This window comes from Aotus nancymaae, unplaced genomic scaffold (assembly GCF_030222135.1).
Source record: "Aotus nancymaae isolate 86718 unplaced genomic scaffold, 86718_ANA_hifiasm-v0.15.2.pri h1tg000032l_0, whole genome shotgun sequence".
NCBI classification, from domain to species: domain Eukaryota; kingdom Metazoa; phylum Chordata; class Mammalia; order Primates; family Aotidae; genus Aotus; species Aotus nancymaae.
The window spans coordinates 8,159,780-8,180,732 of record NW_026988445.1 but is presented as its reverse complement, the minus strand read 5'-3'; the positions used below and the strand labels follow the sequence as shown (position 1 = coordinate 8,180,732).

The 20,953-nt window shown below is 39.7% G+C and overlaps 2 protein-coding genes and 1 non-coding gene across 4 annotated transcripts in view; 2 read left to right on the top strand and 1 right to left on the bottom strand.

Annotated features, from left to right (window-relative positions):
* The window catches only part of EPRS1 (glutamyl-prolyl-tRNA synthetase 1), a 78,003-nt gene extending 73,424 nt beyond the window's left edge, over positions 1-4,579 (top strand). For both annotated transcript variants that reach the window (XM_064383515.1, XM_064383514.1), the window contains 2 exons: positions 4,065-4,129; positions 4,232-4,579. In XM_064383515.1, the coding sequence (XP_064239585.1) occupies positions 4,065-4,129; positions 4,232-4,382 (216 nt within the window). In that variant the 3' untranslated portion in view covers positions 4,383-4,579. The remainder of the gene's footprint in view (positions 1-4,064; positions 4,130-4,231) is intronic.
* Positions 4,580-9,344: 4,765 nt separating this feature from the next.
* LOC135277621 (small nucleolar RNA U3) lies at positions 9,345-9,556 on the bottom strand. The gene has a single exon (XR_010345232.1). It is a non-coding gene; the product is annotated as a small nucleolar RNA U3 (small nucleolar RNA).
* Positions 9,557-13,007: 3,451 nt separating this feature from the next.
* SLC30A10 (solute carrier family 30 member 10) overlaps positions 13,008-20,953 on the top strand; it is a 45,314-nt gene continuing 37,368 nt past the window's right edge. The window contains exon 1 of the mRNA XM_064383512.1: positions 13,008-13,458. Within this exon, the coding sequence (XP_064239582.1) occupies positions 13,008-13,458 (451 nt within the window). The remainder of the gene's footprint in view (positions 13,459-20,953) is intronic.

Sequence of the window (20,953 nt, the reverse complement as noted above, 5' to 3'; positions counted from 1 at the left end):
TAGATGTACTGACCATCAAACAACCTTTGAGGTTGTTGTAAATAAAATTGTATTTACTAGGAGGGGAGAAGGAGGAAATCTCTTTGGAACTTAAATGTAGGTGAAAGTTTCATCTTTCTACTTTTCTTTATTGGTATAAATGAAAAATTATATCTGGTTTTACTAGGACTTGATTTTAGTACATTTTTCCAAGGGGGAGAATCTTAATTCAATAAAAAATAAATGCTATGTATATATAATATTTATAATATTTATCACTACTGCCATGCATTACTAATCTCTTGTATTTGTGATTTTTGAGTATTGCCATTTCTTGTTATTGACATTTTCTACAAGGAATTTAAGACATTACATATTACAAAAGATTGTGTCTTTTTTTAATGAATGCATTCATTTTTTGAGATGGGATCTCATTATGTGGTCTAGGCTGGACTCCCAACTCCTGGGCTGAAGCGATTCTCTTGTGTTAGCCTCCAGAGTAGCTAGGACTACAGGCGTGCACCATCAACTATGTTTTTTTTTTAAAGCCAGGCACTGTGTGGTGCCTACTTATAGCTCCAGCTACATGGGGAAGCTGAGATGAAAAGATTGCTTGAGCCCAGGAGTTTGAGTCCAACCTGGGCAACAGAGTAAGACCCTCCCCTCCCCTCCCCTCCCCTCCCCTCCCCTCACCTCACCTCCCCTCCCCTCCCCTCCCCTCCCCTCACCTCACCTCACCTCTGCTCGCCTCCCTACAGAGTTTTGCTCTGTCACTCAGGCTGGAGTGCAGTAGCATAACCATAGCTCACTGTATCCTCAATTTCCCTGGTCTTGGGCAATCCCCCGCCCTCAGCCTCCTGAGTAGCTGGGACTACAGGCGCATGCCACCACTCCCAGCAAATTTTTAAATATTTTCTGGAAATGGAGTCTCACTATGTTGCCCAGGCTAGTCTCAAACTACTGGTCCAAGCTATTCTCTTGCCTTGGCCTCCCAGAATGTTGGGATCACAGGCAAGAACCACTGCACCCAGCCAGTAATTTTTTTCTTAGAGAAGGAGAAAATATTACTTTATTATGAAAATTGTTAGTTATAAAAATATAGCTATCAACTTTGTAAGTTAACAGAAGTTTCTAAGAAACCAGATTTAAATTTATTACCCAAAGATACTTTTTATAATTAGCTGCTAATACTTTATCATCACATAACTAAAGACAAAGATTAACGTTTTTCTCTCATTCTGTGTCCCCCCACCCCCACCCCGAGATAGTGTCTCACTCTGTCTCCCAGTCTGGAGTGCAGTGGTGCAATCTTGGCTCACTGCAACCTCCACTTCCCTGGGTCAATCATTTCTCCCACCTCAGTCTCCCAAGTAGCTGAGACCACAGGTGCATGCCACCATGCCCAACTAATTATTTTGTATTTTTAGTAGAAACAGGGTTTCACTGTATTGGCTAGGCTGGTCTCAAACTCATGGCCCAAGTGATCCGCCAGCCTCAGACTCCCAAAGTGCTGGGACTGCAGGCGTAAGTCACCATGCCTGGCCTCATTGTCTTTTGTAATGAATTTTAAACAATACTTATTTGAATGTACTTTTTCCCATGCTTTTTGTTTGTGTTTATGCAGATGATTTACCAACTTTGAATACAGGGAAGTAACTATGTTATTTCAGCTTTTCTATTTCTAAGTTTGTTTTCACTTCAGTTTTTATTGCACAGATACTTTGTATATTAAAATGTCTCTAAATGTTTATTATTTCTATCTCTGCTACCTTCTGTCTGCCTACCCTCTCCCACCTCCAGGACTTACCTAAAAATCTGTCACCTCTTTATTGTCTTAACCCAGATTATCAAAAAAACAGTTCATCAACTTTGGGAATTAGGCTAATACATTTTACTGAAAGAGCATAAGAGACTTAGATAACTAATGCTTCATCACCCTGCGTTAATGTTCACCTAATGAATTCCTTGTTTTTCTGTAATTTCCTAGTCTCTCTCTGTTTATCAGAGATGCCTTTTGAAACATGTTAAACCAAATCCCAAGTGCAAGGAAGGGTTTGCAGAAGGAACTCTTGAGTGTGGACTTCGTGGCTGGGAATAGTTGATGAGAAGCTGCTGAGGAAGCTGGAAGCGTGTTGCTGTTACCGCTAATGTCTCTTGAGTCTCCACTTTGATGATCTGCAAATTTTCAGCTGCTTTTACACTGTATTTCTCATATATGGAGATTATTCACAACTTTGCTGTTCCTTTCATTAACTCTCCAGGAATATTTTGTAGGACTACTACATAATGGTTATTGCAGACAAACCTTATTTTGAAGTAGACATGCTTTAAAAATTAGCATTCACAACTAGGAGAAATTTTAACACTTGTTGGCTAGGTGCGCAGTGGCTCATGCCTGTAATCCCAGCACTTTGGGAGGCCAAGGTGGATGGACTGCTTGAGGCCAGAAGTTTGAGACCAGCCTGGCCAACATGGCAAAACTCTGTCTCTACTAAAATTATAAAAATTAGCTGGGTGTGGTGGCTCATGTCTGTAATTCCAGTTATGCTGAGAGGCTGAGGCATGAGAATTGCTTCAATCAAGAGGTGGAGGTTGCAATGAGGCAAGATTGTGCCACTGTACTCCATGCTGGATGACAGAGTGAGACTGTGTCTCAAAAAAAAAAAAAAAATTTTTTTTTAAACTTGACTAACATCCACATTTTGTTAAAAGAAAACCCAGAGCTAGAGATTTTCAAACAGGTGTTGAATTTCCAAATTAAAGTCCTAAGTATCTTGATTCGGCCTTTGTTTTATGTAGTCTAAGAAAGAAAAATTGAAAGGATTTTTTTTCTTATACAAAATAATTTTTTGACTTTAAAAATGATCCACTTGCCTATATTACATGTTAGGAACACTGTGGCATAAAGTGAAGTTTGCCTGATTGTTAATTGTTATTGTTAACAGCACCTGGTAATATCAGGAAGATAACCATTTAGATAGGTAGAGCAGGTATAGTCCAGCTTTGAAATGAGGGAGATATAACCAGAGTTCAACTTCTTTTCAGCCACTGTGTTATAGCCAGTTTATGGGGGAGATTTGAGGGTTCTGCAAAGATGTCTTTGTTGTATCTTGATGTGCTGTGAGTGTGGGTTTTGTGGGTTTTGGATCATGGAAAAACATTCTTTCCTATCTTTTATAAGTGAGCAGAGTTTCTAGCGGGTTTGCAAAGGTATCATGGCCTGAAAAGGGCTGGGAGACCTATCCTTTTTGCTTGCAAGTTTAATATAGAACTCAGATACTTTTTTTTTTTTTTTATCTATATCTTATTGCGTTTTAGGTTTTGGGGTACATGTGAAGAACATGCAAGATTGTTGCATAGGTACATACATGGCAATGTGGTTTGCTGCCTTCCTCCCCATCACCTATATCTGGCATTTCTCCCCATGTTATCCCTCCCCAACTCCCCACCCCCCACTATCCCTCCCCTAGTTCCCCTCCACAGACCCCAGTGTGTGATGTTCCCCTCCCTGTGTCCATGTGTTCTCATTGTTCAACACCCACTTATGAGTAAGAACATGAGGTGTTTGGTTTTCTGTTCTTGTGTCAGTTTGCTGAGAATGATGGTTTCCAGGTTCATCCCTGTCCCTACAAAGGACACGAACTCATTGTTTTTTTATGGTTGCATAGTATTCCATGGTGTATATGTGCCACATTTTCCCTGTCCAGTCTATCATCAATGGGCTTTAGGGTTGGTTCCAGGTCTTTGCTATTGTAAACAGTGCTGCAATGAACATTCGTGTGCATGTGTCCTTATAGTAGAACGATTTATAATCCTTTGGATATATACCCAGTAATGGGATTGCTGGGTCAAATGGAATTTCTATTTGTAGGTCCTTGAGGAATCACCACACTGTCTTCCACAATGGTTGAACTAATTTACACTCGCACCAACAGTGTAAAAGTGTTCTATTTCTGCACATCCTCTCCAGCATCTGTTGTCTCCAGATTTTTTAATGATCGCCATTCTAACTGGCATCAGATACTCTTTCTACAGAATAGAATTGAAGGAGTTATGAATACTGAATACTTTTCCTTTCTTATTAGATTGTTCAGATTCCATTCTGTGGGGAAATTGACTGTGAGGACTGGATCAAAAAGACCACTGCCAGGTAAACATAATTAACTGATAAAACTTGTGAAGTATTGCAATGGAGAAGAAAAGCAATGTGCAGCATACATGAATGAAATTATTATTTGTTTATTAATTTCAGGGATCAAGATGTTGAACCTGGTGCTCCATCCATGGGAGCTAAAAGCCTTTGCATCCCCTTCAAACCACTCTGTGAACTGCAGCCTGGAGCCAAATGCGTCTGTGGCAAGAACCCCGCCAAGTACTATACCTTATTTGGTCGCAGCTACTGAGGGATGAAAGAAACCCCCTCTTTAACTCCCCTCACTTTTTAAAACATTGATATTAGTATCTTCTCAGATACAGACCTTTTATGATTTTTTAAAAATAGTTCTAAAAGGAAGTCACATGAGACAATTATTATGCCTAAGTTAACAGTGGATAAAAGGCTTTTCTGTAAACAATCCCGGTAATAAATATCATGAACTCATATGGTTTTATGTATTTATTTGTTTCTGAAATACTTGCATTATGTACTATGAGGAAATTTCTACAAAGAGATGAACAATTGAAAGCCAGGTATCTGTTGATCTAAGCACTCCCAACATGTCTCAGACCCTGAATTGCCAGTTACACCCTGCGTTGATATGTCTTGAAGCACTTTCTTTCCATAGCTCCTAATACTGAATCTGAGTCTTTCTGTTTAAAAAACAAAGCAAACCCACAAATGGAAAAAGTAATAATAATAAAGATTTCCCTTGAACTGGCAGAGGGAACAAGAGATGCAAAAGAACAAAAGTACACACTGTATGAGAACACAAGAACTCTTCTTAACGGTGGTAGGAAATTGTCAATTGAAAGCACACTAAATAGAGCATGCCTTCAAGACTCATGTCTTGAGTATGTGTATTCATGTACCTAAGTTAATGAAATTTATTTCAATTGACTGAAATATATAGTCACATTTTTATACTCAGAATGATAACTTTGTATTGATTTATGGCAGTTCAGAATGCTTTATCTTCTTAGTAGTTACATAAACTGCCTAAGTTCAGTTATAAAATGGAGAAAAGTCTTAACAGCTATCTTATAGTTACCCTGCCTCACAGAGTAAGGCAATTAAAACAATGCCCAGCACATAATAAATAGCAGTTGTTGGTTAACTGGAAGTTGCTTCTAGTATATAACTCTGGTTATAGTAGTTAACTTTAGCTGCTTATTGTTTTTCTGCAAACCAACATAAATGCTCTTAGGGGACAAGGCTTTTTTTTTTTAACCAGTCTATGATAAAAGCCCAAAAAGTACATTAGAGATTATTCACATTTTTCCCTGTAGCAACTGGCCATTTTGGAGGAGGTGGCCATATCTGGGTGCAAAGACAAATCCTCAGTCTTAAGTTTCGAAGCTTCAGATGAGTAGCACTAACCACAGAAAGCTTGAAGTTTGCTGTTTTAAAGGAAGTCACTATTTAAAGAAACTCTACATTAAGTAATTTTGTTAAGCAGGTAATCCTTTACCCAAAATGTACTTCTGGCAAATTGGCTTTTTTTCATAAATCGAGGTTCAGCTAAAATATCAAAGTAATTTCTTGAGTGTCTATGCTTTTCAAAAGAGTGCATGAACCTGAATGAAATGAACACAATTTTATTTGCAGGTGACAGCTGTAAACTAGATGTATGACGGTTTGTGATTATGTGCCTCATGTTCATTGCAGCAAAAAGAAAGCAGGTCAAGGCATATTTACTACTGGCTTCATTCACTGGGGCCAGTGTACTACATTACGTCTTAGCAATGTCTAGTTCATCCATGAGAGTGTGTTTAATACAGTTTATCATTATGCCAGTAAATCACATGAATCCTTTATGAGAATTAGACAATAACAGCAATCCATTTGTTGGCTTGCCAGCGAAGAGGATTTAAACCTTGATAATAGCAGCATCAGAACATGAAGCAAGCAAGGAGGAAGGCATTTTGACTGGAGGGTGGACAGATCACCCTATTTACATCTGTCTCTAGTTACTAATATTAGTTATCTGCCATATAACTTGTGTTCAGGGGTTGCCAGTACCATCAAAAAGTTGGGGGAGGTAGTTACCACTACCCTGTTATTTTCAAACATAACTTTGGTCTTTGCTTGACACTTTGACTAGTCTAGAAAGTGCTACCCATTTAACGAATTTGAGTGCCTGCTCTGTGCACAGTGCCAGAGGATACAGTAGTGAGTAAAGCAAAACATGATTTTTCTTTTTCTCGGCTGTGTCTCCTTGCAGTAGTTCTGTTTGAGATGCAAAATTAGGCAATCAGTGGTGGAAAGTGAGATGGGGCACTGAATGCGGCTGAATGTTGTCAGTAAGAGGCCACAGTCTCAGTGACCTTGACTAAGAGGGTCTTATCTAATCATAAGATTGTCCCTGTCACCAGTAGCAGCATGCTGAGAACTTTGTAGTTGAGATAATGCCTGGAAAGTTACTCTGCCACACCATCAGGCTTAAAATAACAGGTAGAACCACATATATCTTGTGGCTCAATAGGCGATTCTGAACCAATGTCTTTGTTCAATTTTACTGGAAAATTTATGAGTTTAGAACATCAATAGTACTGAAATGATAGAAAATATTTTATTAATATTTAAAAAGCATCATGTAATAAGGATATTTCAAAATATATTTGAAGTATGTCACCAAAACCAAATTTTGCGATGAAACACCTGTTGAAGAGGAGGTTGGAGGGATACAGAAGCTGGTGATGATAATACCGGTATTACTTTATATGTGGTGTGGGTAAATACGTAATTGTACCATATTTCCCTCATTCATTCTCTCTTCTAGACAATTATTTCATACCTTTCTCTCTGCAAATATGAATGCCTCCTTTTTTTGACTTTCAGTTGATCATCTTGGTTTCTCTTTCACCGAGACGACAGAGGCAATAAGGATGAGAACGTCTGGGACCTCCCACCACATCTGCGCACCTACTCATGTCCATACGTTTCACCTTCTCTGCTGTTTCAGGTGAACTGTCTGTTCTCAGAGTGGATGCCAGCCGCTCCATGCGTGCACTCAATCTCTTCCCCGTTGTCTTCTCAGTCATGGCACATCAACAACTCTCCCCTATATATCATCAGGTTTTCTTTCTCTCCTGGTTCTTTCTATCAGCTTACAAACATGCTGTTACGTTTTCCAACCTAAAAATACCCGTTGTTGACTCCACATCCCTTTCACTGTATAGCAAAACTCATTGAGAGGATTATCTGCACTTGCCATCTCCAGTTTCTCTTCTCCATTCTCTTGAACCCATGTCTCATTTACCCTCAGCACTCCCCTGAAGCCACTCTTGTGAAGATCACCCATAGCCTCCATAATGTGAAATCCCATCGGAATTTCTAGTCCTCAATCCCATTGGCGTTTCCAGCCCTCATTTTGCTTGCCCTCTCATCACTTGACTTAGCTGATTCTCCCTCCTCTTTGAAACACAGGTGTTTTTTTTTGAGATGGAGTCTCGCTCTGCCGCCCAGGCTGGAGTGCAGTGGCACAATCTCAGCTCATTGCAACTTCCGCCTTCTGGGTTGAAGTGATTCTCCTGCCTCAGCCTCCTGAGTAGCTGGCATTACAGGCTCGAGCCACTATGCCTGGCTAAGGTTTTTTTTTTAATTTTTAAATTTTTTTATTTTTAGTAGAGACATGGTTTCACCATGTTGGTCTTGAACTCCTGACCTCATGATCCACCCGCCTCGACCTCCCCAAGTGCTCGGAGCCACCACGCTCAGCCTCAAAGTACATTCTTCCTTGGCCTTCAGAACACTGTATACTCTCCTATTTTCCCTTTTATGTCTCTAGTCCTCCTTCTCACCTCTTCATATTTTCTTCTCTTCACATTTTCTTGGTGACCTCATCCAGTCTCGTGGCTCTTAATATTATAAATTATCAACTCCCAAGTTCACCCTCCCCTGAATGCCAGGCTCACTCAACTCCCAAGTAGCATTTCAACTTGGATGTCTATTAGATACCCCAAACTTAACATCATTTCCACCCCTTGCCCCATGCTGCTCCTACAGCAGCAGTCAACTTCATCTTACCTTCATCTCAGTTGCAACATCACTCTTCCAGGTCAAAACCCGGGTACCATCTTTGTTGTTGTTGTTTTGGAGATAGAGTCTTACTCTGTTGCTGCCAGGCTGAAGTGCAGAGGTGTGATCTCGGCTCACTGCAACCTCCACCTCTCAAATTCAACCGATTCTTTTGCCTCAACCTTCTGAGTAGCTGAGACTACAGGGGGCACAACTATGCCTGGCTAATTTTTCCATTTTTTGTAGAGATAAGGGTTTCACCCTGTTGCCCAGGCTGGTCTCAAACTCCTGGGCTCAAGCGATCCATTTGCCTCGACCTCCAAAGGTGCTGGGATTACAGGCTTGAGCCACCGTACCTGGCTCCTAGTGCCATCTTGACTATTGCCTTTCTCTCCTACCTTACGTTTAATTACTCAGCACGTGTTGTTCACTCTAACTTCAAAATCTCCTGGATACAGGCCAGCTTCATGTGTGTGTGACCTGAGCAGTTGCACCGGGCTCTGTGCTTAGTTTAGTGCTCTGCTGTTGCTGTCTTGAAATGATTAATAATTTTTAAAAAATTGGAGTGTGCTAAAATGCATATAAAATTTACTATTGTAACATTTTTAAATTTACAGCTCAGTAGTGTTAAGTATATTCACATAGTTGGGCAACCAGTCTCATCTTTTTTATTCTTGTAAAACTGAAACTCTGTACCCATTAAACAACTGCCCCATGTCAATTTCCCATCAGCCCCTGGCAACCATCATTCTCCCTTCTGTTTCTGTGAATTTGAACTTGACTGTAGATACCTCATATAAGTGGACTCATACAATATTTGTCTTTCTGTGACTGGTTTATTCCACTTAGCCAATGACTTCAAGATTTATCTGTTTTAGCATGTATTGGAATTTTCTTCCTTTTAAGGTGTAATATGTTCTTGTATGCATATAGACTTCATTTAAAAAATAGTCTTTCATCTGTCGATGGAAACTTGGATTGCTTCTGCTTTTTGGCTATTGTGAATAATGCCATGAACATGAGGTACAAATTTCTTTTCAGTACGCTGCTTTCAAATCTTTTCAATTTTTTATACCCAGAAGTGAAATTGCTGGATTATATGGCAATTCTATTTTTAAGTTTGAGAGAATTGCTGTATTGTTTTCCATAGTGGTTGCACCATTTAATTAATTTATTTATTTAAAGAGAAACCACTCAGACTGCCTCCTCTCCCTCTTACTCTCTCAGAGGAGGAGAAGAACAGTCATCATTGGCAAATAGCAGTTGCAGTGAAGCAACACCAAGAGCCAACTTCACGCTCAGGAGAGAATACTGAACCTCCTCCTTGTGGTTTCCGGGACTGCACCATTTTAAAACTGTGTTTTTGTTTTTTAGGGATAGAGTTTGCAGTGGCACAATCATAGCTCACGGCAGCCTCAAACTTTTGGGCTCAAGCAATCCTCCTTCCTACTTGTTTCCCAAATAATTGGGACAACAGGGAGCATGCCACCATGCCTGGCTCATTAAAAAATTTTTTTTTGTAGACACAGAGCCTTGCGATGTTGCCCAGGAGGGTCTTGAACTCCAGGCCTCAAGTGATCTTCCCACTTTGGCCTCCCAAAATGCTGGGGTTACAGATGACCATCATCATGCCTGGCTTAAACATTCTTGATAATTGGCTAGGCATGGTAGCTTATACCTGTAGTCCCAGCACTTTGAGAGGCGAAGGCGGGCACTTGAGGCCCAGAGTTCCAGACCAGCCTGGGCAGCATGGGGGAACCCCATGTCTACTAAAAATATAAAAATTAGCTGGGTATGGTGGCTCATGCCTGTAGTCCCAGCTACTTGGGAGACTCAGGCACAAAAATCACTTGAAACTGGGAGGTGGAGGTTGCAGTGAGCTAAAATCGTGCCACTGCACTTCAGACTGGGCAATGGAGCATGACTGTCTCAAAAAAATAAAAAATTCTTGACAATTTTTGAACAATGGGTCCTGCTTTTTCATCTTGCAGTAGAACCCATGAATTACGTAGCCGGTCCTGCCTGGGTGTTTCCACTTTCCACTTAGTCTAAACCACAATCTCATTTAGATTATTGCAGTAGCCTCCTAACTGGTCTCTCTGCTTTCTTGCAATCTCAAACACATCCAGTGATTCCTTTAAAACATATGTAGGACCTCCTCATTCTTCCACTCAATTTTCTCTTATGTCAGGGCCTCACTGATTTGCCCCTGCCCCATCACCTCTCTGGCTTCATCATCTCTTTCTCATTGCCCCATTACTCCTCTCCAGTCTTGCTGACCTCTTTGGTGTTCCTTGAATTCCCATGCTCATTGTTCCTTCTGCCCAGAAAGATCTTCCTTCAAATGTCTGCATGGTTTCTTAGTTTCTTACCTCCTTCAGAACTTTATTCGAAGAACATCTTGGTAAATTCTTCCCTGACCATTTTATTTAAAATTACAACACGTCCCTATGCTGACACTCTTTCCCCTGCTTTATGTGTCTTCATTATACTTATCACCATTTAACATTCAATACATTTCATGATTTATTTTGTTAATCATCTGTCTCCCCCGCTCACTAGGATACAAGCATCATAAGGGCAGAGATTTTTGACTGTTTTGTTTACTGCTGTCTCTCTGGAGCCTAGAACTCTGTCCGGCATGTCCGCACTCAGTAAGTATTTGTGGTATGAATGGATGAATGAGCTAGTCTTAGAGCAATAATTTTCACAATGTGGTTGTATTAGAAGTCTAACTGTCAAAATATTAACTGAATTGGAGATAATTTATGAGATACTAAGGAAACTGTTAGGGTTACTGTCTAAATTGTCAGGTTTTAGTCAAAATATTAGCCAGAGTTCTCCAGAGAAACAGAACCAATGAGAATGTGTATGTGTGGTATACAAATAGTTATATATATATGTGTTATATATATATATATGTATATATGTGTGTGTGTATATATATGTATTATAAAGAATTAGTTCACATGATTAAAAGGCTAAGTCCAAAGATTGATGGTGAATCAGTAGCCAAGATACCCAGAAGAACCGATGGAGTAGCCCAAATATAAGTCCCACAGGCTCAAGACCCAGGAAGAGGCCATGTTTCAGTTTGAGTCTGAAGGCAGGAAGAAACAAACGTCCCAGGCTGAAGGCAGTCAGGCAGGAAGAGCTACCTCTTACTCAGCCTTTTTGTTCTATTCAGGCTTCAACCGATTGGAGGAGGCCCACCCACATTAGAGAAGCAATCTCCTTCATTCACTCTACTGATCCAACTTAATTTCATCGAGAAACATACTCACAGACAAAGCCAGAAAGTCTTACATGTCATTGGCCAAATGGCCAGTCAAGTTGACATATAACATTAACATCACATTTAGGAGAAAAAGAGATTGTAATATCACTCTGTGTTTCTTTATTTTATTTTTTATTTTATTTATATATATATATATTTTATTGCGTTTTAGGTTTTGGGGTACATGTGAAGAACATGCAAGATTGTTGCATAGGTACATGGCAATGTGGTTTGCTGCCTTCCTCCCCATCACCTATATCTGGCATTTCTCCCCATGTTATCCCTCCCCAACTCCCACCCCCCACCGTCCCTCCCCTAGTTCCCCCCTACAGACCCCAGTGTGCGATGTTCCCCTCCCTGTGTCCATGTGTTCTCATTGATCAACACCCGCCTATGAGTAAGAACATGTGGTGTTTAGTTTTCTGTTCTTGTGTCAGTTTGCTGAGAATGATGGTTTCCAGGTTCATCTATGTCCCTACAAAGGACACGAACTCATCATTTTTTATGGCTGCATAGTATTTCATGGTGTATATGTGCCACATTTTCCCTGTCCAGTCTATCATCAGTGGGCATTTGGGTTGGTTCTAAGTCTTTGCTATTGTAAACAGTGCTGCAGTGAACATTCGTGTGCATGTGTCCTTATAATAGAACGATTTATAATCCTTTGGATATACATCCAGTAATGGGATTGCTGGGTCAAATGGAATTTCTCACTCTGTGTTTCTTTAAAAGATTGACAGTAGTCAGGCTGCTCACAATAATAGAGGCCACTGCTGTTTCAGACATTTAGGAACTGATAGGCCTTCAAGGGCTGTGCTGTTTGACAGATAAGATTTTTAAAAAAATAAAAACAAAAACCTTCCTTGCATCAGTGAAATAATTATTATTTGTCTTTCTTCCTGGAAACTTAACTGGAATTACATCTTCAGCACTTCCAGTTTAAAGGTTTCCTGAATATGAGGAATATTTCTTTTGTCTCATAGAGAATGTTTGGAAATAGGGTGCTTGTTTATTCCAGGTCAGTGGCTAGAGCAGTAGAAAAATCACTCTAGCTTCACTTTTGGCTTTCACTTGCTATAGCTCTGATCTTCGAATTAGTGACCCCTAGAATATTCCCATTTTACACAGTAAATTACATTCAAATCTGCACACCAGGCGGACAAGGTGTAAATGACTTGCTTCACCTGAGCCGTTGCTGCACACATGGAGCATGGAAGCTGGAAAGGCCACAGCCACTGACGAGCTTCTACATGATTCAAGGACACAGAAGCTCTTGACTCCTGTAATTAAACACACACACGCACACAAACAAAAAAGTCTCTCAAGTCCATATCTGAAGCCCGTGTCTTGTATTTCCATAAATCCTAGCTCACGTGACATCTCTTGCTTAATTGCCCTTTAAACTGTTTTATGGCTTTATAGCAACCTATAAAAGGTGATTTCCAAATATGACAAGCGCCAGAGGGCTGAAGGGAAGAGTTACCCAGGAGCTGTAATCACAGTATCTACAGCTGCTCCCCTAGCAGCTCAGCCTTCCCAAGAAAGGGAGAGGAACTGCCAGGACACCGAGCCGCCATGGGGCGATACTCCGGAAGAAGCTTCCGTTTAATCCTCATGTGCGTCGTTAGCATCCTCCTCTTTGTGATGGAACTGGTGATCGCCTACATTGGCAACTCCCTCTCCTTGGCCTCCGATGCTTTTGCCGTCCTTTCCCACTTAGTGTCCATGGTCATAGGTTTCTTCGGTGTAAGGGTCAGCAACATAAAACAGCACAAGAAGAGCACTTACGGCTTTCTGCGGGCGGACGTTGTGGGAGCATTTGGGAACACCATTTTTGCAGTGGCACTGATGTTCAGCATCCTGGTTGAAGCCATCAAAAGGTACATTGATCCCCAGAAGACAGAGGAACCACTACTGGTTCTCAGTGCTGGAATTGTCGGTCTGTTCTTCAATGTTCTTAACTATGTCATCTTCTTGGACTGCTGTTACTGCACAGCACCCACGCCCCAGGGAGACATGGAAGCAGGTAAATAGCTTCTCAGAGGGTGGCAGTAAATTTGATGGGAGTCCTGGCGGGTGTTGTCTGAGGGGGCCTTTGATGGTGCTATCCAGAGGGGCCCAATTCTTTGGGTCAGCCTCTTGTTCCCGTGATTTTACAATCGAACTTTCTCGGAAGACTTGCCTTTGGTTTGAGGTTCCTTGTGAGTAGTTGCTTCAATGCTGGGAGGACTTCTTGAATTTTTACTCACAGGGAGTGAAAAAGTGTCATTAGGCAGGCAGAGAGGAAGAAAAGGCACTAACCATAGCCACAGAGAGAGCAATTGGAAAGACGATGGATGTGGCAGTCTCCTTTAAGTAATTCACTGTTGTTTACCCAGATGTGACATGGCTATGTTTGAATTTAAAGTTAGTATTTTAATGTCCCCATAAAATATGTTAAAAAATACTGGACTACATAAGCAACTTACAAAGAGCACAGTATATATTTGAGGAATGGTATGTAAAATGGAGAGAGAAAAAATAAAGAAGATGGTCTGGTAAACATGGCTGTTTTTTGAAAGGAAATATTTGCGCTTATTTATTGCACACATCTGTTCTGTTTGAGAAACAGGACAACAATTTACACGTGAATCTTTAGGAGAGGCTTAAGTGTGAGTACCCACACTTATTAGATTATCTGTCAAAAGAACGGAATTAAATCTTGGAAGAGAACAATAAATCTAAAAGATGCTTCTTTTTTAGATAGAATCATGTTTCTTTAATTTATTGCCATAAGAGGAGTTTGTAAGTATATATGTATCAAAAGGTTCTTATGGAAGAGAACTTTTCAGTGCTTCTTTTATAAAAAAAAGTTGTAGAGCATGAATAGATTCAAATGATGGTTCTAGCACAGGGCAATAGTCAAATTACTTCACCTAGTTTGTTTCCCTACCTGTAATATTCAGTTAATAAGGACTAAGAGAAACGCTAAGTAATTTATTTAGTATTTAATAGGCACTTGATAAATAGTTTATTTTCTAAATCACAATGCAAGCATTTAAATTACATGATAATCCAGTATCATTTAATTCTAATAGCTCATATGAATTTTTAAAAATTTCAAATATTTTTCTTTATTTGATGCTGAGGAGTTTTCTCTCAGGAGTTGGGCCATTATAAACTGAGTCTGGGGGCCTCAGAGGCTAGGTTGCATCTTTCATTTGATTCCCTGTCCCTGCTGCCATTATGAATTGTGTCAGTTGGAGCCAGTCCTTTATCCTACTTCCGTCTCAATTTTCCTACCGGCAGAACATATGTTATGACAGTATCTGTAGGATGTGCTAAATATAAAAAAATTAGAAACTAGGGTCTGGATTTTTATTTGAGTTAATGAATCACTGAATTTGGGCCTCATCTTTTGTAAAGGAAAATTCGTTGTTAACTTGAGACCCTATGGTATGACTACGTCAATCATCGTGAAAATTACTACTTGAGTTTCCAGATCATGAAATTCACATATTTGATATAAGATAAATATACATTTTTTATTACTAGGTATAAATTTAAGGCAAGAGAGATGATTTCACATGTTTAGTGTTGACATTACCATTACATTTTTGATTGTCACACTACAGTTCTAATTTTGCCTTTATTCTTGACATGCAATATATATCTGCATATAACAAAAGCAGTTTAGGCAAAAGTTCTGACCAATATGAAACTTGGTACACACCCATAGTTCTATTTTTATGAAATTGAATTATTATTGGATAGGTCTTAGTTAAGCTTTTGTTTGGGAAGTGATGTTGTCCAGTGTGTATCATCATGCTGAGATAACAACAAGAGGCTCAAGACAAATATTTCACTCCAACCATGTGGGTTTATTTTTTTCTTTTTCTTCTTTTTTTTTTTTTATCTTTTATTTTTAGTAGAGACAGGGTTTTGCCATGTTGGCCAGACTGATCTTGAACTCTTGAGCTCAAGTAATCCATCCACTTGGCCTCCCAGAGCACTGGGATTATAGGTGTGTGCCATAGTGTCTGGCCCAGCCATATGGGTTTATGTTGGCTTAATTCTAGAGTATCTATCTTCTTTTGAAGTATTTGATGCTATATAGTGATGTACTTTAAATAAGTGATAGGTACAATACACATGTGGCTCATGCTTTAATATTCATGTTCTATGTTATCATTATTATTCTGGCAGCTTTTGGTGTTGTTAAATTCTTCTATTAGAAATTTTAGGCTGGATACAGTGACTCATGCCTGTAATCCCAGACTTGAGGAGGCTGAGGTGGGAGGATCACTTGAGCCCAGAAGTTTCAGGCTGCGGTGAGCTATGATCAAACCATTGTACTTCAGCCTGGGTGACAGAATGAGACTGTGTCTCTAAAAAAGAAGAAACAAAAAAAAAGAAAAGAAAATTTAGTGTTTAAATTTGCCAAGTTCCTTTAGGATAGCTGTTTAGCTTGTTAGCATTTGTGTCTCACGTTACATATTTATCACCTTTTCTGAACCATACCTTTTTATATTCTTCTAAATTAGTTTTAAAAAAAGAGTAAATATTGCATCAGATGACCCTCATAAATTGAAATTAACCCAATATCAATTGGCTCACATTTTAAGAACAAATATGATTAATCCATCCATGTTTATAAAAGGAGTTATAAACTATGAGAGGGAAAGACTGTTGACTTCAAAAGATTCAACCTAAACTTAAGTCTAGAACCCTAGCTTATAGCACATGGAAGTTCCTATAAATAACTGCTGGTACCTCCCGGCTTCAGGATCAGAATCCAGTAATGTATCACTTCTTTTGTGGAATCTCTAACTGGAGTTTTTGCTTAACAAGCCTTCAGTCTCCCCCTGGTTCTGTGGATCTTTTACTTGTTCTGCTTATCTATCTGGTATAGAAATAGAATTCATTATATTTGATGTTTGAGATCATAGGAAAGTAAAAAAATAATTAAGACCACTAACTTTTAATTAAATATAATAGAACAAACTGTATATACAGGTAAGACTTTAAACATCCCTGGGATTCATGAAAAAAATTATACTGGAGAATCAGACATACAGAACCAGAAAAGTTTTAAAACCTGGGAGAAAAGAATGTCTGGAAGATTTAGCTGAGATGAGAAGACCTGAAAGTCTTAGATTCAGATCCCACCCTGGCTCTAAAAGGTGGGAGGAAGTTCAGGTGATGGTAGAGCCAGTATTTTTGGCTAAAGTGAGGGGCAAAGTGAAAAAGGTAAAAAATACAAACATTAAGTAAAAGACAAACAAACAAAATAGGATTAAAGTCCACAATGTCGACGGCTCTGCGTGTGCATACGCTTCGGGAAAGGGAGGAGGGGCAAGGTTGAAGGGGTGAAAACAACATGTAGATCCAGATGGCAGGAGATACTTGTTGCCAGCCAGTTTCTTTCTCTGGGTTTAGGGGTTCGATTTGTTAAATTTACATTTTTTTCCCATTCCTTGTTTACTTTATTTGGTTTTCCTTGATTTTCTTTTTATCTTTCATGTTTAAGTCTTATTTTTAGTCATTTTTTCAGACCTGAGTGTTCTTTAGAATCGAGCTACTAAAACCCTCCATGCCCTTGCCTTGTACTGGAATGAATACCTTTGCTGTACAGTGGCCCTTTTTTTAAGCTAAAGGTAATCTTGTACAGCTCGCTTTCCTAGTATGATGGCTTCTGCTCTATTTTGCACTTTTTTCTGTCTAAGATCGATCAGGCCTGCCATTTATATCATTTACAAATGATACAGTTATAGCAAAAATATCTCTTAATTATTTTAAAGTTGTTTTGTTTTTTTAACAGAATGCCTTTCCTTTGAATTTAAGGTTTTTTTTTTTTTGCTTTTATGAGATGGAATCTCACTCTGTTGTCCAGGCCGGAGTACAGTGGTATGATCTCAGCCCACTGCAACCTCCACCTCCTGGGTTCAAGCAATTCTCATGACTTTGCCTCCCAAGTAGCTGGGATCACAGGTGTGCGCCATCATGCCCTGCTAATTTTTGTATTTTTAGTAGAGACGGGCTTTCACCATGTTAGTCAGGTTGGTCTTGAACTTCTGGTCTCAAGGGATCCACCCACCTCAGACTCCCAGAGTGCTGGGATTACAGGCGTGAGCCACCATGCCTAGCCAAGTTTTGTTTTGATTCCAAATTGTGCTTGTTTTCTCTCTCCCTCTTTTTCTCATAACCACTCTTCTGGCATTATGTTTACCTAACCAACTCGCTAGAGGCAGTGGCAGCACAGCAACCAGCAAAGTATATTGTTGCAGAAGGTTTTTGCACACTGCTGATTAGTTGCTCATGCAAACTTCTAGTTAAGACTCCGTTTTACAGCCTGATGAGGGCTTTTCACATGGACAGTACTGTAGACGCTGAAACAAGTTGGGTTTCCTTTTGGTGTGAAGAAAATTTTATTCAGTGACAAGCAGAGTAGGCAAGGCCAATAATTTTAGGAAAGGCAAAGGGGAATTTGCTGCCCCTCTGCCAGTAGCAAATACTATGGAGTAAATAAAATTTGAGAAGCTGCAAAATTGAAAGCTGCTTTTCAAACTGGAAAAGGGAGGGTTTTCTAGGCATGGGTTACCTGAGTTCTCTTTCTAGATCAGAGGCAGAATGGTAATGATTGGGAATTTGTGATAATTGTTAAATAATTTAAAGAAACATGATGCTTAATTCCCACAAGCTGTTACTTTGCAGTTTGTCAATATCTGACAGTAACCATTGTTTTCCAAGCAACATCACAGCTGTTGATCAATTAACTTCCACGTGAGGGTTCGATGATAAGTATGCACACACCACAGATCACAACATCTGACCCATAGTAGAGGCCTAATAAATTCCCTCACAGCTCTTTTGCTACGTTCCTGACAGCTTGCCTAACCTCTCACTTCTCTTTTTGCCCAGTGAAGGGGTTCTGGAGCACTTATGGGCAGTGAATAAGAAAGATTAAAGGAAGATTGAAAAATAGGTGCTATTTCACATTTGTGAAACCAAATTCAACTGGAGAAAAAAAAGAAGCTAATGAGACAATCTCTTTGTTCTTAGTAAATTTTTTCCAATGTGCAGAGGCTGCTATGACTGATATCAGGTAAATTTTAATGAAAAATGAGTTTATATTGAGATCTTTGCATTGTCAGGCTTTGTCAGAGTATAGAGAGAATAATTATAGCATCATATCACATACATTTGAAGAACTGTATGTTTTACAAAATAATTAGCTAGAGAGAATACTTGCTATTTATTTCTGTTTAGACAAGGAAACAGGGTCAGAGACAAATCCAGAATCATACAGCTAGTTAATGGTAGGGTACAAAGAAATTAAAACTTTGAGGCCAGGCCCTTAATTAAAGACTTTACTCTACTTGGCTCTCCTCAGAGAGGAAAACAATTATGGACGGTGAAAAGTTATTTGGCAATAATCACAAAAGGGTGTATCAAAATGTGCAAATGAACATACCATAAATTGAATCCTAATTCCAGTAGCTGAGTGACCTGCAAAAAGTTACTGAAACTTTCTAGACCTCAGTTTCTTCATCTGTAAAGTGGGTCATATCTGTCTCATAGATCTGATGTTGCAAGAATGAAATTATATTATTTGTGTAAAGTCTCAACATAGTACTTGGAATACACTGAACATTCAATAAATGGTAACATTGGTGGTGGTGGTGGTGATGACTGGTAGTGATTGTCCAAGGGCAGAAGGAACGAGGACAAATAAAATATTCGTGAGACCCCTCGGCAGACAAGTCCTTCGCTCTATTTCACATCCACAAACTGGCAGCCCACCTTATCCTTGCCAGGACTCTTATAATTGTTCATCGTATATACGGTTACAGCAGATCCATCACTGTTTCTACAAACCATACAAAATATGTGTCGTTTTGATGATGGGTCAGTGGCATCCCTTGTGGGATGAACCAGAAGGAGCATAGACCAGTAACAAAAATATATGTTCCAGCTGGGCACAGTGCTCCTGGCTGTAATTCCAGCACTTTGGGAGGCCAAGGTAGGAGGATAGCTTGGACCTAGGAGTTTGAGGTTGCAATGAGCTATGATAGCATGACATTATACTCCAGCCTGGGTGACAGACCAAGTCCCTGTTTCTAAATAACTACACAATAAATTAACTTAAAAAAAAAAAGAAAAATACATATTCTGGAATGTCTTCCCTTATTCACTGTTTCTGACACTGGAAAGGATACTTAACCACTTTTTTTTTCTTTCGCTGCTACACAAATTAACATACTTAACCACTTTGAGCCTCATCTTAGGTATCATTACACCTATTTTAAAGAATCACTCTGCAACTGGGTGCAGTGGCTCACACCTGTAATCTCAGCACTTTGGGAGGCCAAGGTGGGTAGATCGCTTGAGCCCAGGAATTTGACACCAGCCCGGGTAACATAGAGAGACCTCATCTCTACAAAAATTAGAAAAATTAGCCAGGTTTGGTGGTGTGCGCCTGTAGTTCCAGCTACTTGGGAGGCTGAGGTGGGAGGATCACCTGAGCCTGAGGACAGATGCAGCCTCTTATCAAGGCTGCTGTAAGCCATGGTAAGAATTTCTCTGTTTTTCATTTGATAAATAACAATACCTTCATGATGTGTTATTTTTATCTCTTTCTTTATTTTTGAAATGGAGGTTTGCTCTTGTCACCTAGGCTGGAGTGCAATGGCACTAATCTCAGCTCACTGCAACCTCCGCCTCCTGAGTTCAAGCCATTCTCCTGCCTCAGTCTCCTGAGTAGCTGGAATTACAGGCACCTGCCACCACGCCTGGCTAATTTTTGGGTTTTTTAGTAGAGCCGGGGTTTCACCATGTTAGCCAGGCCGGTCTCGAACTCCTGACCTCAGGTGATCTACCTTGGCCTCCCAAAGTATGAGGATTGCAGGTGTGAGCCACTGCACCCAGCCTAGGTGTTATTTTTACGAAGGCTCTTGTAAATGTTAGCTTCCCCATCTTTCAGTGCTCAAGATGACATTTTGTAGCAGGGTGTTACTTGTACTTGTAAAACTATATATTTTAAACTGCTTTAATGGTAATACAATGTCAATATTTAGCTCATTAAAATAATGCAAATGTGGCTCATATACTAGACTAATTTCCAAGTTACAGATGAAGAAACTGAGGCAGCAACCATTTTATGGCTAACCCGAAGTTGATGTTAGAACCGGGCCTCTCTTCTGCCAACAGATGCTTTGCCTCTTGAACGCTGTCCTACAGTCCTGTCTAGTGAGTAATGATACTCCCCATTTTCTTTGCTGAGAAGCTTAATTTTCCAGGAAGGTAGGGTGAAAGTAAACTTATGATTTTGGTTTTCTTACTGGCCAGCTGTTTACAAGATGTAGACAGTATATTTGTAATTTTTTTTCTTTCTTATTCTTTTGATAGAGACGATAGTCACTGTGGCTTTTTAAAAACATTGTGTACAACTCGCTCTGAGATTATAACGTACACCAGATTTTCATCTTTTTTTAATGAGAGGCAATAATATCTCAAGATTCCTCATCCTTAGAACATCTTCC